We start from the raw sequence: 24282 nt of genomic DNA, 5'->3' as shown, positions 1-24282 counted from the left end.
GTTATTCCAGAACTACTGGTTGGCTTCTGGAACTCAAAAGGAGGTCAAAGCCACTTCACAAGGCCGTCTGGTCCCTTTGTCGATTGCACTAATAACGTGCTGAATTTTAACAATTCAGAAATAAAGGATAATCTCGCACGGGTTGTGGCGTATTCTTGAAGTCGGTTGGATCTTCTACGAGGGGCTTTGAACGCACCACGCCTTTGAGCGTCGACGGCAGCGACGCTGAGCCGCTCCACACACACATCCATGATGACGCTCAAACAGAATCCAGCGAACCGTGGACAATATTTACCGTGCACACGTGCACGGTGCGCGTCACGCCGGTCCAAGAAGTCGGGGAAATGGGTCAAACGTCAGAATTTAGAGGTTCGGCGTCCAAACTGAAGGCTCCCTGCGCCATCTGTCGTGTGGTGTTGGAAACAACCTGCCCCTAAAATGAGGAGGGGAAACTTATTAACGAGATCAAAATGTTATTATTACCAAAACAGAAGCGTTTGACGTCACAATAGGAAAAGTACAGTTAGAATAATAATTCAGCAGATTTCCATTTAGATGTTTCCGAGAATGTTGTATTTGTATTAGGATGTTTAAATGGGGGGGGGAAAAGACACCTGAGTTTTTCATTCGATGACAAAGCAAAATGTTCTGTGTGAAAAAAAATACTTTTATCTACACATTTGTAATAAAGGAATGGTCCTTTTTCGTTATTTTGTTCTTGATTTTTTTCCCATTTGAATTATTTTCATGATAAAAATAAAAGAAACGGGACAGGACGCAGCAGAAGCGCCCCCCCCCCCGCAGAAAAAAAAAAGGAAAGAAAAAGAAAATGAGGTTACTGAACTTATCGTAACCCGAGGAAGCAGAATAAAGCAGCGCAGTTTTGAACTGAATTGAGTCAGAAATGACAGACTGCATTGATTTGAAATGGAGAATGAAGGTCGTCCTCGCAGTTAAAGCTGACTGGAGCTCTTGCCTGCTGGGGAAGACCTCAATGAAAATGACAGATGGCTATTAATTAGGCCGGATATTACGGGCAGTCAGTATCTAATTAGACTCACTGAGAAGGAAGAATCAAAGCGATTGAGCTCATGCACCGGTCATTTTTTATTATGCGGTCGATAGATTTCTCTAAATGTATTCCCGTGGACTTTTATATGCTTTTCTTCCATTCTTACGACTGCAGGCTGCAGTTTGCATCAGATATCTGCAAGTGTCGGTTAAAAGACAAACCAAGATCAATCTGTAAACTGCGTATTTCCACCAAAATAAAGTAGACTAAGCTGCTCCTCATGCTTGTTAAAATCCAGAAATAAGGCTCAATCACTCCCTGATCATGTCTGGACAGGCAACGCACTAGTAACCCCTTGGAAATAGTTTAAAGATGAATAATAATTACAATTTGGTCAATCGATTGAATCAAAGTACTTAGTCTAAGAGTTGTACTTTAGCATTGAGATATGCAGCAGCATTATGTGGGGCTCGCACCGTGACTTTTTAGCTCACTCGGTTCCTCTCATTAGAAGCTGGATCTGGCCGCCTGATTTTTGCACGCAGATAAACAAGGTATAGTGATTTATTTTTAATTTTTTTTAAAAAAGGTCCATGCAATGCTATTTGTTGACCACCAGATGGCGCCCTGGTCTAAGAAAACACACAACCCCAGAGAGGCGCAAGTCATCAGTTTGCTGCAATACCTGCGTCTATGCATGTCATCCTGTGCCATGACTTGTAACGTGTCCACTGAAGGCTAAATCAGGTATCATTAACTTGTCAGGTGTGTCTCCATGTTGGGCACTCTCATCCCCCCCCCCACACACACACTTTTCCAGTTGAGGCAAGTCTCCAATCGCCTTCAAGTGATCTTTTTGATGTCTCTGAGCTCTGCAGCAGGAACAAACAAGCCTAAAAGCGTCAATTAGCCCCCTAAAAGCAAGCTAAAGTACATCACGCCGCCGAGGATGATTCATAACATCCTGCATTAACTTTTGTCAGTTATAATCCATCATGAGGTAATAGTCTTAAATAAATCTCGTAGTAATTGAGATGAATCCCTCATTTCAATGACAAGTCTGGTTTTTAAGACCCAATTATCACTTTGAGTTCTCGTGGCCCAGCAGATTTGCCGGGTTTTGGGCTCTGAGAGGAGAAGGGGGGGGGGCAGCGAGTTGGCTGGTTCAGCAGAGGAGGAGTGGATGGAGATGGACCGGGTCCAAAGAGGGGGGGGGGATCTCTTCCTGGGCTGGACTGCATTGGAGGGCAGGTAGATTTATGGCTTACGCACACAATCTTAATTTGTGCTTAGCCCGATAATGCATCTCAAGGCCAGAATAGTTCTGCTCAGTGTTTCTTAACTGGATGTTTCTTTAATTATATGTCAGAGGCCATAAAACTAAGGAGATTCTCCCACAAAGCACTGGTTTATGTCTTGGCCATTACTGTAAATTACAAAGCAACAAGAAAAGACACTTCTAATAGGAAGATGCAAAAACAAAACAAAGTGGGTTTTATTCATTTCCATAATGTTTTGTGTTTTTTGTTTCCAGCCTGGGGGGGAACGCAGATCGTTTCGATCCTCATCGATGGCGCTCCTTGTCGCTCCTGGAGAGCAAACATCTGGGTGCCAACGAGGGTCCGTTCGCCTCAGCGAGACAGATGTGAATACATGAGACCTTCGATCGCCACTCAAAGACGAGGGAAAAACGCAAACCTGTACAAAATCCATTCAGTGATTAATACAAGAGTAGATGTAAACATGTACATATTCACACTCCGCCCATCTATATGGAGACATTTACACTCTTCAGAGGGGTGTCCACACTGACAGCATGGATAACCGGATATGATAGGTACTACTAGTAATAATAAGCATCGGTGAAAAGACAAAAAACTGAAGTTTTAATGGCCTCAACATGAAAATACTGGCTGTATAATGACTATACAGAAAAGCCTGCAGCCCTGTGGAAGCTTTAAAGTCCTACAGTCGGTCCCTCTCTGTCTGCTATATTGCCTCTTAATATAATACCACTTCATCTTTGGCAAAAAAAAATCAAAATAACGAAGCATTCAGAATATATTAGAGCGGGCGCTACTCTTGCATCCTTACGCTTCTCTAAAACCTCCTGCAAAATGCATTTGTGTTTCTGTTTTCTGCTTGGGCATGTTTGGGCGTGTAGGTTTCAACATTTTATTTTTACTTAAAAGCAACAAGGGTGTATAAAATTCGAGGTTCCTACACCCCCCACGTCATCCTCGCGCCCCTTTCTTTTTCTGTCGTTACGCGAGTCATATCCGAACCCAGAGTAAAGCAGGCAGGCCAGTGCATCGTTTGCTTCCCCTTCCCCTCTTCGTTTCCTCTTGGTCAAGTTTTTCCTCACGGGTCACTTCCGCGACGTCGAGGCTGCGGACGCGGGAACGGAGAAGCCTCTTCCGCCCTCTGCTCAGCTCAGTTCAGCTCAGCTCAAACCCAGAGGAGGATTCGATGGCGTACAAAAGCTTGGACCTCATCAGTTGCTGGTCGTAGAATTCCGGGAGCTTGAGCAGGTTCATGCAGGTGCTGGCGGTGGGCAGGCGCTCCAGGTCGGCCCCCCCATTGTGGATGCAGAAGACCGGGTAAAGCTCCTGCGTGCATAAATGAACCCGTTAAACGCTCGAGGCGTTTAAGGGCACGGTGACAAAAATGAGACCACTCTTGTTGATGATCGGAACGTCCGAAGCAATTCCGATTAAGCAATAAATGTCAGATTCCACGATCGGATGAATGTTAAAAGAGAGACATTAAACTAATGCGGAGGAAGTATAAATGTAGGGAATCAGGTTTGCGTTTGAAAGGTACTGAGTGGAAGGCTGACCCACACGACAGACCCTTCATTTCATGCCGTCCCATTTGGCATTTTTTAAATCAAGCCTCCGCGCGACGGGGGGGGGGCACCTCATCCGCAGACGGTGACACCGACCGTTTCCATCACGAGCCGGGCCGGAATCCATCCTGCTATTTAAAGTTAGCGCGTACGCTTCAGCCGCCACACTCGCCCGATTAAAATGGCTCTTTGGGGTGGGGGTGGGGGCTCAGCCGTAATGACCCCATTTTTCTGACAATTACCGTATTAAACTATCATTGCTTATTGAGAAAGCGCCATTACCACGGCTATCATTTCAGAAAAAAAGAGCGTTTCCATCATCTTTTTTAAATGGCTTCTCCTGACAGAGCTATTTCTCCTCTAATGAATCCTGCCGCGTTTCACGACAGCTAATTAAGGCTTAGCTGGCTCAGGCCGAGGGCCGGGTCAGGGGCCGCTCCCCCCCCCCCCCCCCCCCGTCCACGAATTATTGCCCTTTCCAGCCCGGAGAGGAGCAACGAGGAAGGATTGGGAGGGGGGGGGAGCCAAAGTCAAATTAATTAAATGAGGGAGGAAGGCTGCTCTAAAACCCCAAGAGGAGGAAGTACGAAGGATTTTTAAGGAGTTCTGTTCACCCGGCTCCACATTAGAAATGCAATGAGGTTTACGTAACTAACGGCAGACATAAGGAGTACTAAAACCAACCGTATTATGATGACAGCCTCATGTCAGACGCAAAAAAATGGCTGTGAGCAACACTTTCTGACCCCCCCCCCCCCCCCCATCTCAAAACGGCCACAAATCAAGTTAGGGAGAAAGCGAAACGGCTCCCAATTAGGAAATCGTTTCAGAAATAGATGCGTAATGATGATTCGCCACCGTTGAAATCACGGTTAGAAGCGAGGAGGTCACAGTTTGCTCCGTCTGCTACCTTTAGGTGGAAATGGATGCTCTCGGGCCGCGTCACCACAGCAGGCAAACGTTGAAAAGTTCAACCTGCTACCGTGTTCTGAAAGGCAATGTTTGTCCAGGAGGGATCCTCGGCCGAGCCCACGCATGCAGACGCAGGTCGCCAGCAGAGGAAGGTCACGGGAAAACAGCAGCAGACATGGAGATAAGCCCTCACCGCACCGGCCCGGCTCTTATCACCTGCTAATTGGAAAATGATCATTTTGCGGGGGGGGCTGCTATCAGCCCAGGTGTTTTCATTACAAGCGCAATAAGAGGGAACGCTCCACCTTTCTTGAGCTCGGGAAACGGGCCATTAATAAAGACTCCAGACGGCAGAGAAAAGAAAGGATCGGGTGAACCCTCACCTTGAAGCCCAGCAGGGGAGGTCTGGAGCAGCTGGTGACGAACCTCAGCAGCTCGCGCTTCTCCTCGTCTTTAAAGCCTTCGACCACCTCCCAAAAGATCTGGATGACCGGGTGAGTTTCCGAGTACCCGCCTATCGGAGATAACGTTAGCTAGCCTGTACCAACAAGCATGGCTGACCGCGCGACTACCAGGCGGCGAAGCTCCTACCTGAGTATTTCGTGAACTTTTTCAGGTCATCGAGACAAATGGGAACAAGAGCTCCAGATATCAGCACCTAGCCGGAAACGACAAGAATTGATTTGGAGATATTTTGCGAAGGTTAACAGGCAGTTTTTGCTTAGCGCGTGCAGCTGACCTGTATCTCCTGCTGGTCGAACATGCGCAGCCACTCCAGGTTGACCACGTTGGCGAGGCCCTGCCTGAAGGCGAGGCAGTGAGGCCTGATCTGCTTGTTGAGTCTGTAGTCCGCCACCAGGTGGATGTAGGCGATGCGGTTGGCGGTGGTGACGGGAATGTCTTTGCCTCCGGGCTTTAACTCGACCACCTAGGAGGAAAAGGTCGTCACGTCAAATCAAATAGCAGAAGGTAAAAAATTAATTCATAAAAAAAAAAAAAAAAAAAAAAATCAAACAGGCAAATATTTGTACAAATTTTGTTTTTTTTGGAAATGGGTTTATAATTTAACAGAAAGATACTGAAAAATTCCAAACAGCACTCTTATTAAAACTAAAGTTCAATGTCAACGCGTGTGTTTAAGTGGATTTCTAAATATAGCACCTCATGTGAACATCTGGTCCAATATAATTTGGCCCCAAGTTCTTTTTTCATTAGCTATAGAGCAGTTAGCGCTTGGTGGGACGTGCTCGTCTGTGTGCGCAAAGCTGGGCGTGTGACAGCATGACAGAAGGCGCACGGCCCTCTACTCGTTCACATCCTAACTCACCACAGAGGAAGACTGACCTCTATTTAGGTCACCAGTAAGCATCTATTAGTGGTAAACGGATCATTTCACTACAGTTACACGCCACCATTGTTTTGTGGTTTCTAAATTCAAAAAAATCGCGGTGACACAGAATGACATTATGACGATGAAGTAAGGTTAGGGTTAGGGTTATGCAGTCCATCCTCTGAACACTGCACACACACACACACACACACACACACACAGTGGATTCTGATTATGTGCTAATGTAAGAGAATTACTGTCCTTATCTCGCTGGCTTTGGCTATCTCGCGAGGGCAAATGCAGGGCAGACTGCTCCCGGGTGTGTGCCTAATCTTTCACAGATTGTTTTCCCCGTCGTGTTTGCGATGCCCTATTTGTGACCGGGAGGGCTATATATTGTAACTCGGCCGTTTCAGGTGTTGTTTGAGAAGAGCTAATAAGACGTGTTAAGGCCCTGAGCAAACAGGGGCTCCGGGTAGAGTGCAGGTCTGAGAGCGGCGGTTTTGCGGCTCCTCGCTTTCGGGAGGAGACGTGCTTAAGAGCAGCGAGGTGCTTCTGTCAGGCGTGCTCTGATATCACTTCTGAGGGGAAAGGCAGGTGGAACGGTCAACAGAGCGGCTGCGTTCCCCGCGCCGCGGCGGGAGCCTAAGGCGACAGCGGCGACGTGCTTTATCTCTCTCCGAGCTGAAAAGTGGCGCATCACGAGGGGGAAACGAATTATTAACGCCACAAAGAGGAGCCAACCAGGAGAAAGGAAAGACGGGTGAATGGGAAGTACCGCGGGATGGAGAGAGATGGGATAAAAGAGCGGGTTAATCATTTATTACACTCGAGCCCACCCCGGCCGCCAGCGCAGTCACCTGAGCCTCTCCCAGGTCGTTGTTTACCACCGTGAAGTTAAGGCCCAGCTCCTCCACGTCACCCTCGTAGCTCTTGAGGAAGAGGAGGTTGCGGTACATCTCCGGGTCCAACGACGCCAGGTGGTGAATGTCCACCTCCGCACTGGTTCCCAGAAGCTTGGACAGGAAGAAGCTGGCGAAGGGCAACTCCACCAGCATGTTCTCATACAACGCCTGGAGACAAATGCTGTCGTTACATGGAGGACGGCCGCAGGACAGCAATAAAAGTTATTTCTTATAACCCCCCCCCCCCCCCCCCCCAAAAGAACGAGACATGCTTACAATATTAAACACGCTGATTGTTTATTGCTCGGGGGGTCACTGAATAAAACATGAGGATTAGATAACCAAGATAACTAAATGGACTGCAGCCTGCATCAAGTAGCAAGTACATAAAGAAATCTGATTACCACATACATTACACAACATTAAATGTTGCCTTCTACTCCCTGCATCAAAGAATCAAGTGATAAGGCCTGCTCACGTCAGAGTGACAGAGCAGAACACAGAACGCAATCTATCTAAAACGCGCCGCTTCAGTGTCGCACGCCTCAAACTTTATAAACGCCAATCCTCACCTTGACCTTAGATGCCATTAAGAACCGCAGTCGAGCAGGTGAGTCATAAAACCCAAAGCTAATGTACTGGAATAGTCCAAAAAGGAGCCCGTTGGAAACGTTAAAATATACAGGCCCTTATAAATGATAGCGTTAAAAACCCTGACCGCATCAGCTAAATGGATTATAAATCTAGAGGATTTCCATAATGCATGCATCTTAAACACACACGCGCACATAAATCACGGCTATTTTCTAAACACAGGTTAATTGCGCAACTTCAAACATCGTCTATTCTTTATGCAAAATAATCCACTTAGTGTTTCTCCCGTGGCCAGTGCTCGTTTAAGACCATATGCGCCACACGGCCCCTTGAAACCTATCAATAACACTTATGCCGGGAAGAGGCAGCAATAAGGGTATGAAAAAAAAATCCGGGGCCTTATTTTTTCAATGCCACTTGGCTTATTTATGGGTGTTTATTGCTAGAAATTGTGCCAAAATTACTTGGGCTGGAAAGAATTAATTATTATGTCTCGGGCCTTTTAATATAAGTGAGTGCAGCAGCAACGCAATTAAAACAGATCGCCGCGCCATCAGGTGGAATAAATGCCTGCGCTATTACAGGTGCATTCTGTTAGCTGCCAAACACATTAATTAATTGACAGCATTAAGAATCAATAAAAAAAATTATAACGCCTTTCAAACGCATCTCTATCAATCAGCCTCGCTCCCTTTTCTGAAGGTGGCCGGCGATCAGCGAGGGGAGATCGGAACTGTCTCCAGCCTTTACAGAGTGGAGAAGCCACTGCTGATGAGGTTGGAGGTTTTCTGCTAATGAGAGACAAATGAGGCACGAAGAGAAACTCCTGCGAGGCCGAGTTACGCAATGAGGAATGTGCTTTTTGACCAAAAAAAAAAAAAACATGTCAGCAAAAACAGATTAAATGAACTTTTTTGGTCCAGTGTCTTGAAGCACGGAAGCAAAGGAAACCCCCGTTTTCATGTTTTACCATTTGCGGCCTAAATCTTTCAGCCTGTCATCTGGGTGGACAAGTGAGGAAGAGGGATGATGACCGGGCTCTATTCTGATGTTCAATCCCATTTCAGTGAGTACCCGAGACAAGCCACTCCTGTCTGTAATACATCACCTCCGCAACAATGGCACGCCTCGGACATTAATTAGCAATATTAATCTCCCGTGTCCTTTGAGCTGTGCATTGCACATGGCAGCGGCGGTGATGCAATCCCAATCTATATATATATATATGGTTGCCTTTTATCCAGGTAATAACGCCACTAAACAAATATCAATACGCCACTCGAACATCCATTTTTATGGCAAAAGAGGAATTTAAGGGTTAATTGAAAGTCAAATTCAAATTAATTTCACACACACCCTTAATTGCCTGAACAATTAGCTAGTGAGAGCGCGATATCAAGAGAGTGTGTGTACGGGGGTGGGGGGGGGGCTTGTAGCTGCTGATTGATCCCTTGTAACAAACGCAGAAGAGAAAGGAGGAGAACAGGAAGAGGAGGAAGAGGAGTTACGATGTTCCAATAAGTGGACCGGACCGTGGCGAGCCGAGCCGGAGAGGAGAGGCCCGGATGTTTCGGACTGTAAAACAGATCAAAATGCTATTACCACATGCTTTAAGCGCTTATTTATGTCCTGTCCGTGTGGGCTCGCTGATTTAGAGCCAGTCAAATGCAATCGCTACACAAACAAGAGGTAGGAATCATCGGCTAATGGAAGCCCTAATTGAGAGGCGACTGCTTGTCATGAGGTAATTCTTCTCCAGGTTGAGATGATAGCCCCCCCGCCCCCCCCACCGTGAGAGAGAGGCATCTTGATAAACAATCGCTAGCACATGCATTAAGGATGATTTAGAAACATTAGGCTCTAATAAATAGTGGCACCAGAGGAAGGAAGGGACAGAAAAACAATGGCATCAACAGATCGCACAGGGTTAATGAACAAAACCGAGGCTTGCACAAGTGCCAGGTTCGAGCGCCCTAAAAATCTGTTTTGAAAACAAATGACAGCAATTTCTCTCCCGGCTGTCAGCGTCTAGAACAAACACAACCTTTAAATTTACATAAACAGCGAGTGCAGCCTTGACCTTGACTGCAATTGATCTCAACTGAAATTAAAGCCGTCTGCGACTACATTTTACAATTAGGCCGATAATTGTGTCTATATCTTAAGCATCTCCAGGCCTCCCCCCCCCCATCTTGTTCAGTGACTTCAAGGTTTTTGAAAGGACACAGGACGCATCGTTATTAAAAACACCAAGAGATCCTGGACAAGGCTCGGCTGAATTAGAAGCGACTGCCAAATGCTGCCATTTTACGCTGCGTTCGATTTTACTTTGCAGGCTCACCTTTCCGAGGATCCTGCCTAGAAAGTAGTAATGTCTGGTGAAAGAGTCTCCGATCAGCATCTGCGCGGCGGGGCTGGCGTACAGCAGGCTGTCGTTGGTCGTCTTGAAGAATCCCTGGTTGGGGTTGAAGCCCGACTTGAGGAGCTCGCCGAGGAACTCGCGAAAGATGCCGCCGCCGTCGATGCCCGCCTCGTCCAGACCGTGGGAGTTCAGCAGGTGAACCCGTATGCGCTTTTTCAGGTCCGGTTCTGATCCGAGGGGCGCGCAGCACGAGGAGGAAGTTACAAAAGGTGCACAAAGAAACGGTTACAATGAAGCCCATTTTAATAGAACTGGATGAATGGAAGGTCAAATCGCGCAGGCTACATGTATGTAATACGATTTATTTTCAGGGACCTGATGCTGTTCTTACTGAAAATATTTTTGAAAGAAAGCAACTTCCTGACAGAATATTCAAATCAAATTCTCTAGAAAGGTCATCTTTCAGAATAATTCATATCCGGTGATAAATCGAGGTTACGGACACATAAATGACATAGATCACGTCTTCGGCCGAGGTCGCCTGCTACTCTTTTTAATCATATTGCCCCCCCCCCCACCGAAGTGGCCTTTCAAATTCAAACTCAAAAGAGGTGACTTAAAATAATTGATTCGCTTTTATGGGATCCATTATAGTAATCAGAGCCACAATTATGCCTTGCCGAACTTCAGTAGAACTTCCTCCGTAATCTCGCGGGAATGTTGATTTTACAAAATCCTAATTTTATTAGGCAAGAGCACATTTTGCAGGCTGGTAAGCTTATATTTTTAACACAACCAAACTGGAGTGATGCGAGCCGTACCGTTTTCTGGAGAGAGCTTATCATAGGCGTCTTCATAGATGTAGTTGCGTCTGATGGTGACATTGATGCCATCATGAAATGGCCCGTCCCCTTGCACCTCTCGTTTGTCAGCATAGATTAACTTCTGGAAGATCTGCAGGATAGGTGAGAGCCTAATGTCAGCGTCATAAAAGGTTTCTTTCGGAGACTAGATTCTGCAAATGAAGCCTTGCTTCATAGCGAAAGGCAGAAATAAGAACGTAAAAAACCAACAAAAGATAAATAAGCACATTTGTCAGATAAGTTCATCCAGGAAAGCTAAATTACATGGATGCTGTCTGTAAAGTGTTGCAGCTGGTATTTAAATACTAGTACTACTGCAAGTAATACAAGAGATGCAGCCGTACCTTCACTCGCTCCTCGAAGGGAACCACAAAGGGGAGCTCCGTCAGGATGGCGAGATGTCTCTCCTCAGACACCGACAGCTGAGGAGGCTCTGAGCCAACTGCAGAAAGACAAACTACTCAATCTTCTCTTTCACTGCCCAAATATGATGCAGCGCACACACCCCAAAAAAAAACTTTTTTAGCTAGATGACTATAACGATAGATAAAATACTTGATCCTCACAGAAATCTAAAACACTTTCAGAATTAATAGCTTTCTTCACATCGCACAAATCCGGTAAAACTTAATTAAAAAAAAGACTAAATATGAGAACAGCATGTTTCTCTCGGCTTATTAAGTGACATTATTCTTGTCTTTTCCACATGGATGGAGTACAGCTGCATCTACGGCCCTGCTGAGGAGGCTGTAGCTTGATAGGGTGTAACACTCAACAGTATCACTACACCGTCGAAGTCTGTCAGCGGGACCTAGCCCAGCCATTTAACACAATTCCACTCTGCACCGCTTTAATCAGATCGACTCAACCCAACTGCGAGCCACGCAGCCACCTGGCAGGTTGGAGCCATTAAGCTGATGATTGTTTGCATTAAACTCGAGGTTTAGACTGTTTAGAACCCCCCCCCCCCCCCCAAAAAAAATGGCTAAACCACCCTTCACCCGCCGCGCTTTGCGTTCAGTGCAGCTCAATTATTCCGCTCAATTAGTCAATCTGATCTGCATTTCCCCCCATCAGGTTTCCATCTTTGAGGAGAAATATGGCCTCCGAGTGGTCAATATGTTGCTCATTCATCAGCCGCGGGCCCGTCCATTTAAGGAAATGAGAAAAGGCCAGACAAACACATGGACCAGATGTGACTGAGTTCATCAGGTACTTTCACACTAATTGAATTTATCCCATGCAGCCTCTGGGGGGGGGGGGGGGTTCAGGTAGCTCACACACTTGTTTTCACACCGTGCTTCAGAGAGAGCTGGGACGGCTAAGCGTGAGCCGGATGAAGCCCTGCTCGCATCGGTGTATTTTCCTCTAATTTGTTCAACCTGAGGAAAATACGGTAACATATCAGGGAATTTTAATGACTTTCTCATCTAAATATTTAAATCACAAGGGTGTTTTCCAGAGCAACCAAAGCACATAATCACTTCTTCAGGCGGAATCAATATTCTCCACTGAAGGACAGTCCAGTGTCCGCCCGCGCTTCTTCCCTTCGTCTACCAGAGATGCAAACTTCCTGCCTTGCCTTATGGCAAAAAAATATCAACGGACACCTACAAAGAATACTAAAAAGCAAACATAGAGAAGGTGACTTTGGGCAGCAATTAGGGTGATTTCCTGGGCTATGTATCAAGCTGACACTTGCATTACTGTCCACCGGTGTAAAATGTGTTGCCAAGAGAGCTGCGCTGCTGTTCCGTGCAGTGTGGCGTTCTGCATGACGGTCTGAGGGTCCGGCTGTTCTAGCTGACCCACTAATATTTCTTATAAATATGAGGTTTTGAAGCAATCGTCATTTGTGCATTTCTTTTCAACTAGATTTCAGATGTAAAAAAAGGGGGGCAGGTTATGGCACCATCAAGTGTGGACTGAAGTGGTCCTATGTGGCCCATCCGTCGCGTCCGCCACACGTTCCTCGCAGACGGGACGTACAGCTGGGTGACCTGGAGAGAAAAGAGGTGGGCAACAATGAGCCGATGCAAAATCCAAAAGAATAGCTCTATTCCTACGGTGGTGTTATTTATTGATCTTGCATTAAATGGAAATTGTTTGCATTTGTATTAAATAATCTCGATCGTACTGCTCTGCTTTTAAGATTGCTTTTGTGCAAATGATCAAAACAAGAAAGGCATCAAAACAGATTATGGCCACACGCTGAGGCAGGTCCGGGTGCAGATGTGGATCCTGGGTCGCTTTTTCTACTTCCTTCAACATGTGAGCGAGGGCTTTAGTAACATTTGATTAAATAAAACATAAGCTAATCAAATCTTGGCAGGAAAACAATCGATGCATACACACCTTATCTGCCCGGATGTTGACCTCCTCGGAGAGCCAATGGCCCGCGGGACAGAAGGGTCGTCTAATGTCGCGAGCTTTCACCATCTTCACCAAGTTAGTGATGACCTGGGTAGTAGATCAAGCACAGACAGGAGCACAGTGGCATGAGCGTAATCTGATTTACTGATAAACAAATGGCATCTCAAGTACATAGAGAACACCGGCAAAAGGGAATTAATTTTTTTAATTGTCGTCTCGCCCACCCGGGAGCGGTACGGTGTCGCATTCAAGCTTGGGTCCTTTACCAGAGGCCTGGGAGATCTTAGCTGTCCCTATGAACATTCCTCCAGAACTCGCTATATATACACACACACACACACACACACACACACACTCTGCTCAAAAGGATGAAGTGCCTTCTCTTAGAGGGGAAAAAAAGCAATTTGAGAATTCAGCCATTAGCGAAGCATTTATGGGGAGTGTAAAAGAAAAACGACCTGTGCTGTCCCTCAAAGTCCAGCCTTGTTAATTAGCAGCAGGGTCTGCTGACATCAGCCATCGGGCGGAGAGTGCAAAGGAAAGACACGGCAGCATCGCAGTTCACAGCGCCGCAGACGCCTCGCGGTCACAGCGCCGTTTTCACTTCGACGGAGTTTTGAGACGAAGCTGAACATGCGATCATCCGGACAGGAAACGCGGACAGTCTGACCATTTTTTCCTTTTAAAAGCTACCCTGGGTTGCTGGTTAGCGCAGCTGGTCGAGCGTGTGCCACATGTGTGGAGGACGGTGATTCTGCCCATCGCTCTTTGCCGCGTTTCCTGTTACCTTCTTCATCTGTCTAATCGATGAAGGTCGAAAGGTCAGAAAAATAACTAAAAAATAGTATCAAAGTGCTGATAAGCAAATGTCTTCCTGCACAATTTAAGATGAATGTTACGGTAGTTTTTCTTATCTGGATTTTGCGCAGATGTCCAGAATTGGGACTGAAGCTATTTCCTGGAAGATGTTTTAGGTTCTAGATGCTCTATGTAACCCCCATGGATGTTATTGCTAAAGCGAGCTGCTACGTCCGCCAATAACAGTTACAGCCAGTCCATTTTCAAATAATACAGAGGCTAGATTATTCCAAATCGAACCGTTCTTTTCTAAAGCACGTCCATTTTCATAGAGTGAGAATCAATCTCGGCCGATCACTGCCAGGCGCCCAGAGAGTCTGCAATAATGGCGAGTGCAAAATGCTGTAAAAGGGGCATGGCGATGGGTTTGGAGCAGGCACACCCCCTGACTCTGGGAATGAATAAGCATTCCTTAATTAGCCCATCGGGTTAAGTGCAAGCCTTAATGGGCCTTTCCCAAACTCCGGCGTGACATCGCTCTCCAAATATGGCCAAGAAGAAAGTTCCATTAGCAATATTAATACAAGCTTAGTTGATCATTTTCATTCAATTAACTTCTTTCAATTAAATGGATAGCTCGACAATGGAGGTGATAAAAAAGATGGGGAGGGACGGCTGATGACACAAAGCAAACATTAGCGTGTTAGGGGTCAGCGGCGTTAAAGCGACTGTAAATCCCACCATTCAATTTGGAAAATGCATTTTCTCTGCTCCCCACTTCATTTTAGCTGACAAGAAGCCTTTGGGGTTGATCTCTTGTGAACATTCCTGACGTGCTCTTTGTGTTTTTGCCACCTTTCACAGAACTCCGGTGGCTCTTCCGTCAAAGACTAAGAGCCAATCAGAACAGATGCTTGATTATCGCGTCACAGATAGAGAACTCAGGTGAGCGAAGAGGCGGAAAATGGAAGCCGTGTGGCGGAAAAACAGCAACGGCGAATGCGATTTTCTGCCTCATTTCCTCCGGGTGTGTACCCGAGGGATGACCTCCAGAGCAGCACTGCCTGCTAATAGATACCCGTTTGACTTCTGCTGATGCAGACAAGCATGAGGCCGATTGCATACGGAGAACAGAAGAATCGTCCGCGGTATTCATGTCCATCCAGGACAGCGGTGACTCTACTTTCCACAAAAACAGATCTAAAGTAAACTGTTTTCAGAACTTCGGAAAGACCCCTTTTTTTCTGACATTTTATTACCTTGAAGAGTTGCACCCAGCGTTTCTGCTCCGTCTGGATGCGCTGCTGGACCTCAATGTTGGTCTTGACGCCGACGCTGCGGAAGGCGGCGACGTACTGCTCGCGGTGCTCCGTCTTGGTTTCGGGGTATGCCAGCTTGATGATTCCCAGGCACGCGTCCCTCAGACAGCGAGACAGAGTCACGAGCTCTGACAGCGTGAAGGGCATCATGGACGACTGCATCTGACCTACGGAGAGGCAGATATTGATTTTTTTGCATTTGTATGGCAGCAGAACAGAGAAAAGAGAAGAGAATGTGTTTCTAGCGATGCTACAAAGCTATGTGGTTATTTATCAAAAACTAGATACAATCTAGGGCGACGATTAAAGGAAATCTTGTTTTAAAGCTCTAAAAACATCAAGTACCTTCCATTTCATGACCAAAAAACTCGCTGTCGTGGACCGAGATCAGGGAATGGCTGAAAAGAGAGCTGAAGAGGTAAAAGAGGGGAATGATGCGGTTGGAGTCCTCGAACGACATGGGAGACCCTCGTGAGATCAGGTGTAGCAGTGGCACCAAGGAGCTGAGGGAGCAGACAGACAAACAGGCAGAGAATAAGCAGCCAGATATAAAAACGAACGAGCCAAACACAGATACATTCGACAACATAATCAGCTTCGAATTGGCTCACCCGGTGATCATTTTCGTTTTCATGGACGTGATCAGGTACCAGAGATGCCTCAGGAAACGTGCATTGAAAGCTAAACTGTACAGAAGTCTGCAGAAGACACACAAGAATGAAACACTTATTTTTGAATCGAGATCATGGCTCCGACTCGCAAGGCGACACGAATTACAGCTAATCCGATGAGACGACACAAATCAGTGTCGGGATTCATTGACAAAAGGCGACGCGCGTAGAAGAAGAAAAATAAGTGACAACAGTTAACCAGCATTTCCCTCAGAGAATTTTCTTACCCTTTCTCTCCCCTTTTATACCCCCGCGAGGGCTGAGAAGAGATTAAATGAGCCATTAAGCTTTATTTAGGCGAGGCACCTTCCATTAGTAAACTAGTTGCCGGCGAGGGTACCGAGCTCGGGTCATAAACATCCCTCTGGCTTCCTGCTGAGGCCCCATTTAACTTAATGGCCAGGGTTGCAAGACAATGGTGGATGAAGGAGGAGGGGACGTCTGATCCTTGCTGTGACCCCGCCGCACCGGCATGCTTCCACACTCGGGGGGGGGGATTCCATGATTACGCCGCGGAGGCCCCACACACACACCTCGGATGCAGACACCCAGCATTCAACGGGCCGCGGCACCAAAGTGTGAAACTGCTCTTTGTTCGGTCTACGTGTGTTTGTGTGAGCTCCTAAATTGCCTGGCTTTTTCACAAAGAGGGTAACTACAGGTGACAAAAATGTGTTCAGCGAGCTAAAAGGTGAAATAAAAGCAACACCGCATATAATAGGCCCCTGTTTTAAGAGGGACGGTCCTGACGCCCGTAAGGAGGCTGGCTTTAATAGGGCAGCATCATGGGACAGGAGTAAAGGTCAGCGGAGGAAAAAGAAGAATCCGAGAGGCAAAAAAGGAAGAACATGTCAGTGTCAGTGCTCAAATTCCCCATCCAAAACACCGAAAATGGAAATGAGGATCGGGCCCAGGGTGTCCACGGGGCCCAGTTTGCACAGAGCGCACGCCATCTGTCAGCGGTACAAGGCTCAGGAGAGCAGCAAGGGGTGGTGTTCATAACAAGTGGGGCAAGTGTTTGATTGAAATGGGAAACAAAGCACTAAAATGCCAGCTGACATGCTGATTTACAGCCTCGGAGAACCCGAACCCCCATTTCAATCACGGAATGAACCTCTAATAAAGAAAGTCAAGGCATCAAGAGGGCGTGTGTGTGTGTGTGTGTGTGTGTGTAAAGCAGCTTGATGCATAAGGCTCAGATCATTTCATTTTGCAGTAATGAAATCTCTGGGTGAAAAAAAACATAGCAGATCAGACAAAGTGATTTCACGCCATGGTATAAATTTGTTTTGCAGACTTCGGCGTGAACGTGATCAAAGTCGTTATCTCACGACAACACAAAAATCACAGCAACCATTCAAAGGCAAATGTCGGAACCGAAGCTCATCTGTGTTCACTTTAATTAGAGCGAGCGCAGTTAGCAGCAGAGTGCTACGTCGGGGCCAAACCAAGCAATCAGAGTGAGATTACACCAAATATCCAACAGAAAACCATTAAAGTGAAATTACACTAGAGCAAACCTTAAGTTTAAGACAATTAGAAAGCCAATCAAAAATCAATACCGGTCCAGAATCACTGCACTGCTTTTAAGTTGTGCTATGAGAAAAAATAATAATAATCTCATTTTACATATTTATGAAAAAGGCAGCGTGCCAGGCCGGCTGTGCGGCTGGGATTTCTTTCTCTCTTGCTGTAAGAGCTGTAAATCAAGAGCGGGATGCAATTTGCTCCCCTTAGCCTCTTGTAAAGCTATCCCGTCCACTCCTGCAGTGATTAATCTTTCTCAGTGAGCTAATTATTTTGTACAGATATCCGATAATGATGGAAGACGAAAGGCAGGATTTATGGTAAAAGCGATGAGAAGGAGGAAGTCTTTAAAAAAATAAAATAGAATTAAGGGGAATGGAGGATATATATATACAGAAAGTCTTGGAAATTTGGGCCAATCACATTCTGCAAAATAACTCCTTGGCCATAAAGACTTGTATTTTTTTTCCAACCGCTGAAGATACTTCATGCTAATAATGCGATGTATGGCTACAAACTTACCAGACTAAGATACCGTTACACACGTGATGTGAATCTTTAAACAACCAGCATCCCCTCCCACTCTTTTAAATCAACTGGCACCAAGTGACTCCACTAATAATTAACTAGAGCGGGTTTACATCCACAAAGCTCAATCTGGATCACCTCGTGTCAGTCAATGCACAAGCCGCCCCCCCCTCCGTGCCACTTCTGACATCCCGGCCCTAATGTAATCAACCTGAGAAGAGCTAATTGCCCTCGTCCAGAACTGACAGCTCCCCTGACGTCTCCGCTTCCTTCGCTGGTTGTAAATGCCCGTGAGTGCCGACCGCTGATAACCGTCTGCCTCGCGTCACCGTTATTTACATTACTGCTTACAGCGCGGAAACAGGAAGACACAGTTTCCCTCTCCGTCAGGTAGGAAAGCGAGCGAGCTCCCTGACCTCAGCAAGATGTTTAAAAGTTTAATTCAGATTCAGAAACAGCGCCTTCATTGCAAAGTGAACATATTCAAAGTAGCAAAGATTTTACTGACATTAAAACCACGGTTTCCTGCTCTTGATCAATATGCCTCAGAATGTTTTCATTTATAAGAGACACTATAAAGTCCTATCAGGCTTCTTTCACCGTACCTGACTTTTGGCACCATGAGACGATACTGGACCATCAGCGTGTGACAGATGGATGCCATCATGGTGAAAACCTCCTCGCTGGCCGAATCCCTCCAAACCAGGTTGAGCAGGGTGTTCGTCTGATGCTTGGTGTCCAGCTTGTGGACGCATTCCTCTGTGATCAGCTGGACAGAGATCCTGCTGTCATCCTGGTGTTGAGAAAAAAATACAAATACAGAAAGTTGAATCTGCCAAACCGAGCCAAAACTTTTAGTATATGTGAGAGTAAGTCTTCTAGAAAACTAACATGACAGGGATGTGGTCTAGGATATGAATAACCAAAACCACTGCTTGAAATTTGGGTCATTTCATTCTGCCCAGAAAAAGTTTTTTAATTGAAAATCAAAAAAGATTTGTCGTGGCAACATTCATATTAGATTTATTTTAAATTAGATTTATATTTCTAAATATTGTTAGGCATTTTAGTCTTTTATTTAAAGAGGAAGAGGAGACAGGAAGTAATTGGAGATTACATTTAGGCCACCGTAGTTCCATCTGCATTGCAAGTAAGGTAAAAAAAAAAAAAAAGATTTATTTAATTATATTAGTTAAGTTCGTTAAAAATGTTCCTTATGGGATGCTTGCAATTTTATGAGCCTTAGAAGGTTATATGCCATTTCCAAACAGAATGCTAACTGTGCACGTACACGTAACTTACCTGCATATGAGGCGCGTGGATGCCGGCATCGTCGTCGTCCTCAGAGTCGCTGTTAACGTCCGGTCTGCTGCTGCTCTCAGACACTGGCAGCAAAGGCAGCAACGTCTGCAGGGCACGTAGGTACAGCAGGAGACCCTCCTCTGATAGTGAGCCTGCCAAGACCCGTTGACCATTACTGTATCTTCATCTTTATAAATCATATATCACACTGTACATATGGAGAATGAGCAGCACACACACACACACACACACACACACACACACACACACACACACTCTACCCCTAAATCACCCACCTAAGTTGCTTTCTCCTGCAGACAGGACAAAGTAAAACACCCACGGTGCCTGGATCTGAGGTGCCGAAGAGGAGCCGACGGTGCCCTGCAGGGAGCTCAGGAAGGCCTCAAATGGGAACGAGAAGCGCACGTCCGACAGCGCCGGGATAAAGAAGTGAAAGATCTGCTCAGTGAACGGCGCAGAGATAAACTCCTTAGTAAAGGCTGCAAATACAAACTGCCTGTAAAAGGACACAGAAACAGACGCAAGAAAAGTTAATAGCTGCACGAAAAGGATCACATGTTGTACGTTTTGTTCACGCAGGAGCAAACTAAGAGGATGCCGTTTGTTCCGGTGGTAGAACTTCATGAGACTTGGGCATCGCGCATCTTTGTAACGATCATCTTCTCTCTGTGTGTACCGAGTTTTGTCTAATGTTAATACAATTGTCTATGTTTCAAACCGTAGCATAGAAAATGGTAACGACTAATTAACTACATTGTTTTATTTTATCCCTAACATGCGAGGTAAAAAAAAAAAACACGCCCACAAGATTGCACAGTAACATGCCGTCATTTTTAAGCAGTTATACGCACAGTTTCCCTGTCGGAGGACTGCAAAGGCATTACTAGAGAAAGAAAATGGGCCAACGATGTATAAATAGACCGGAGCAGTGTGATGTGAACAGGCCAGCAGCTTTGGTGGTCAGTGCAGCAGCTTCAGCAGATAATAATAGACGAGCTCTTCTGTAACGGGCATGTCATTGCAGCTGTAACCAATGTGTTTCCACCGTGACACAACCAGGTTCGTTCTGCTTGCAGGAGTGTTCCAATATTGTGTCTCTAAACAAAGCTGCTTTGTTTGGTCCAGTCTCACACATCTGGTGGGACAAATCAGATAATTAGCTGTAGGAGTCTGTGTGTACACAAGTTTCTCGCACTCCCGCCTTGCTTTTCTTCAAAGAAGAAAAGAAGTGTCCTGTCATTTGTTATTAAGAATCTCTGAGACTGAGGGCAAAACAAGCCCGATATTCTGTACTCTGGCCAGTGAGCAAGTCTGGGGGGACTTTTATGGCTTGTTGTAAATTGGTCCCTGAAGCAATAACTGCTTAAATGCTGACTAGAGTGGACAAAACTGACTGTTCATTTTAATGGACAATTAAAAAAAAAAAAAAAGAACACTAAGGACAAAGGTTTTCCTTTCCTGCCATCACGCAGTCATCTTCTGTCTGTACCGGGGGAAAAAAGGCCCAGATCTCATAATCCCTTCTGTCTCATGCTGTACCTTGCGCCTGTTGTGCAGGAGGAGTAGGTAAAGTGCAGAGGTTTGAGGATGTGCTCCAACAATGTGCTTGCCAGAGGGAGAGAGGGAGAGCCGCTGTACTCCAGACTGGACGGGAGCCTGTGATTCACAAGAATATACAGCGACCTATAATATCCTAAAAAGAAGACAGAGTAAAACTTTAATTCAAAAAGGGATGCTGAACACACCTGTCTTTGAAAACAGTATAAGTTGAAGTTTGATTGGTGCTGACAATGAGAAGTAAGGATAGCCTGTAATATTATCTAAACAAGACTACTCCCTTATTAATATTAAAGTAGCCCTTACCATTTTTCTTGGCTCAAAAGATCTCATTGCAGTTCACACAGCAAGATTATTTTTGTTAACGTGTAAAAAATTAGCTAAAATTGTTGTTCAAATGAGTCACAGCTCTTGCACAATGTAAACACCACGAGATGCACTTGACCTGTGTTCTGCGGCGTATAGGCTCAGGTGCCAGTCATAGCAGGAACTGCCCGTGTACAGGTAAAAGTAGTCAAACAGACTTCTAACTAGCCATTAAGTCTCGATAAGGGGATTAAAGGTTTGTTTGTGTCTGCACTACAGTAAACACTGGGATAAGATCAGTTTGAACTTACCTTTCTGTACCATATAGTGCAAAATCTGCTCGAGTAATTCGGCCACACAGTTAGCATCTGGAATGACGGAAAGAAACGTTTTCTCTGAGGAAAAGATTTCTAGCATCCGCATTGGAACTGCCACATTTAAATTGTCATCCTTGCAGTTTTGTAGGAGTCTTGGGAGGAAAAAAAAAAAAGAGGGACAAGTCAGATGGTTACAACAACGGCAACCTTCTTCTGTTGCAAAATATGAATTGATTACCAACTTACCTGCAGCAGAAGCCCAGTATTCTCTTGATGTGAAACATACATGTTTGTCTCTGTGGGCCCACTAACAGCTTTACAAACTGACTGTTAGTTTTCACCAGGTTCTGGCACAACCATATCTTTTTGAACACACAGACAGACACAATTTGTAGCATGTATACGACGACTATAAAATCAGCAGGCTGTAGTTGTGAGTATCACACCTATAAAAATCTCACCAATCTCTGCGCATCCACACTTTGTCTGTAAAAAAATATGAGCCGTCTTGATAAAAGGCAGAGACTTGAACCGTCCACGAGATGCTGCGCTCCCCCTCCCATCGTCTGGCTGACACTCTCGTCAAAACTGGCCCTCTGAGTGGCATACTAGTGGAAAGGTTCAAAGGTCATAAATTGCGCCCACAGAATTATTTGAATGCTCTATCTCTCATTATGACATAGTACAATCTGTTTACAGGCTATATCAATGTCTGGCACCCAGGTGAACCACTAAATTAAGAGTTTAATCTTCATAGTATGAATTCCACCTTCCAGCTGCTGTCAGATTTTGATGAACTAATTGTTTACTTTTAATGCAGCCATTTCAGTGCTGTAACTGGGAATCTGGGTTTATGGTCAACACGTGTGATAGAGCCGTGGGTGTTACATTAGGAGAGACTACAGAGTCATGATATATTGGAAATATTATAATAAGGCATTTTGATATAAAAAGTATATTGTGAAATGAAACTAAAATAAATTTAAGCAATCGAGTACACAATGTAATAACAATGCCTACTGTTTTTTTTCAACGTGGTGGATCTGGATTAAGAAATTGCAAATACAGCCGGTGTTTTTCATCCAAATCTGAACTCTTTATTCTGAAGCTAAGCTAAATCTTAAAGGTTCTGCTGTTTGGCGTTTGCACGCTCACCTGTCGTTTCATGTCCTGGTAACCTCGTATATATGACTGAATGATTATGGCATTTTTCAGTCGTTTCCTGTCATCCTTCATTTAAAAAAAGAACACAGCATAAAAGTGAAGATCCATGGCTAGTTTCAAAAAAAATAAAAAAGTCCAACATCTTTCTACAATGAAAAACGCACAGCAGCACAGACAGAACGACAGTTACCTCTCTTTTTCTCCTTTCTTCTTGGGTGCGGTGCAGCAAAGATGCTTTCTCCTCCTGAAAAGGAAAATGATATAACTTAAAACTTACTTCAACTTTGACACAAAGAAAATCGTACCACTGATTCATTCCACCCCAGAGTGAGGTGACACTAACCTTTTTACTTGCTCCTCCAAGTGATACCCTGGGTCTTGTCTTGAACTCTCCCTCAAAGCTAAACATTGTTAGATTCTTCCCATCCACTGGTTCCGACGTTTTCAGTGACTTCTAAAATAAAATAAAAAAGTAAAAGGACAATGAAACTCAAAAGTCTTAGAAAATAGTCAAACACAAAACCAAAGAGCGAAAGGCTTTTGCTTGAACTTTTTCTTTGGGATAATTGTGTAAACAGATGAGCAAGCTTTTCATAATGCGCAGACCAAATACAATCCACGAACATGAACGTGGTTCGAGTTTAAAGCATTAGGTTAGCTTCAGGTGACTAGCTAACTAACTCATTCAATTCAGTCACCATACTTAGCTAGCCGGTCTAAGCTAACCTTAAAAGCTAATGACTCAGCAACTGTCGGTGCCATCCACTGTTGTCGAGGCTGCCTCGAACCGAACAATAACGACGACACCAACCCACAAAACATTTATTGATGACATGTCACTGTAGAAATTGGTTAAATTCTGAGTATCATGATTTTTGTTGACGTTAGCACTGCAGCTATCTAGCAGGCAGCTAAGTAAGGCTGACTTCTCGTTCTATCTGTATGTCCTTTTTGACATTGCACATTTTACTGGACACTCATCGGAGGATTACGATCGTTTAACGTTACCTTCGGCTTTTGAAATAAGTAGTAAAACTGACACAATATTTCTGGGAAGGATTCATCCAAACGTAGAGTCTTCTTTCTCTTCTCTCACTAGATATCAACACAACACAGAGAACATCCGACGTGCTGCATCCGGTTCCTGCAATATCAGTGAAATGATTGGACAGCAATCGCGTCGGGTTTGTCTGCGCGTTTAAAGCCCGCCTCTCGCCGATAAGTTTCTGTGACGTGTATGGTTTGTGTACCTTTTGCATTTATTCACAAGTTATTCTAAATTTATTAAAGTTACTTTGTTTATTTTTATTTTTATTTTTATTTTCAATTGGTACTCTACACAAATTAACTTAAATTGTTGTTGATTTTTTATGGTTATTACAAGTGAGTTTGCTCCCACAATACATAATAAACTTGCTGTTGTTCAAAACTAGTTCTTAAAGTTGAAAGGCTATAGAGTAAGGCACAGAATGTTTATTTAGTGAGGCCAAGAATGTCTGAGAAAAATATCAACATACCTTACATATTCATTCCCAGGATGTCTGGACAAAGTTTTCAGACAAAGACGACTGTT

At 45.0% G+C, this 24282-nt stretch overlaps 1 protein-coding gene across 1 annotated transcript; it reads right to left on the bottom strand.

Moving 5' to 3' along the window:
* Positions 1–2475: 2475 nt before the first annotated feature.
* ube3c (ubiquitin protein ligase E3C) lies at positions 2476–23831 on the bottom strand. The gene is made up of 24 exons (XM_068747906.1): positions 23718–23831; positions 23053–23163; positions 22900–22953; positions 22701–22775; positions 22007–22153; positions 21792–21907; positions 21540–21697; positions 20905–21058; positions 19641–19861; positions 19345–19496; positions 18648–18835; positions 15928–16014; positions 15662–15819; positions 15257–15483; positions 13182–13286; positions 12739–12826; positions 11171–11268; positions 10785–10917; positions 9943–10190; positions 6963–7175; positions 5512–5700; positions 5364–5430; positions 5156–5286; positions 2476–3621 (listed from the first exon to the last, which is right to left on the bottom strand). The coding sequence occupies exons 2-24, from the start codon at positions 23116–23118 to the stop codon at positions 3451–3453; spliced, it is 3246 nt and encodes a 1081-aa protein (XP_068604007.1). The 5' UTR covers positions 23119–23163; positions 23718–23831; the 3' UTR covers positions 2476–3450.
* Between the last annotated feature and the right edge of the window lie 451 nt (positions 23832–24282).

This window comes from Brachionichthys hirsutus, chromosome 14 (genome assembly GCF_040956055.1).
Source record: "Brachionichthys hirsutus isolate HB-005 chromosome 14, CSIRO-AGI_Bhir_v1, whole genome shotgun sequence".
Taxonomy (NCBI): Eukaryota; Metazoa; Chordata; class Actinopteri; order Lophiiformes; family Brachionichthyidae; genus Brachionichthys; species Brachionichthys hirsutus.
This window is presented reverse-complemented; position numbering and strand designations above follow the sequence as displayed.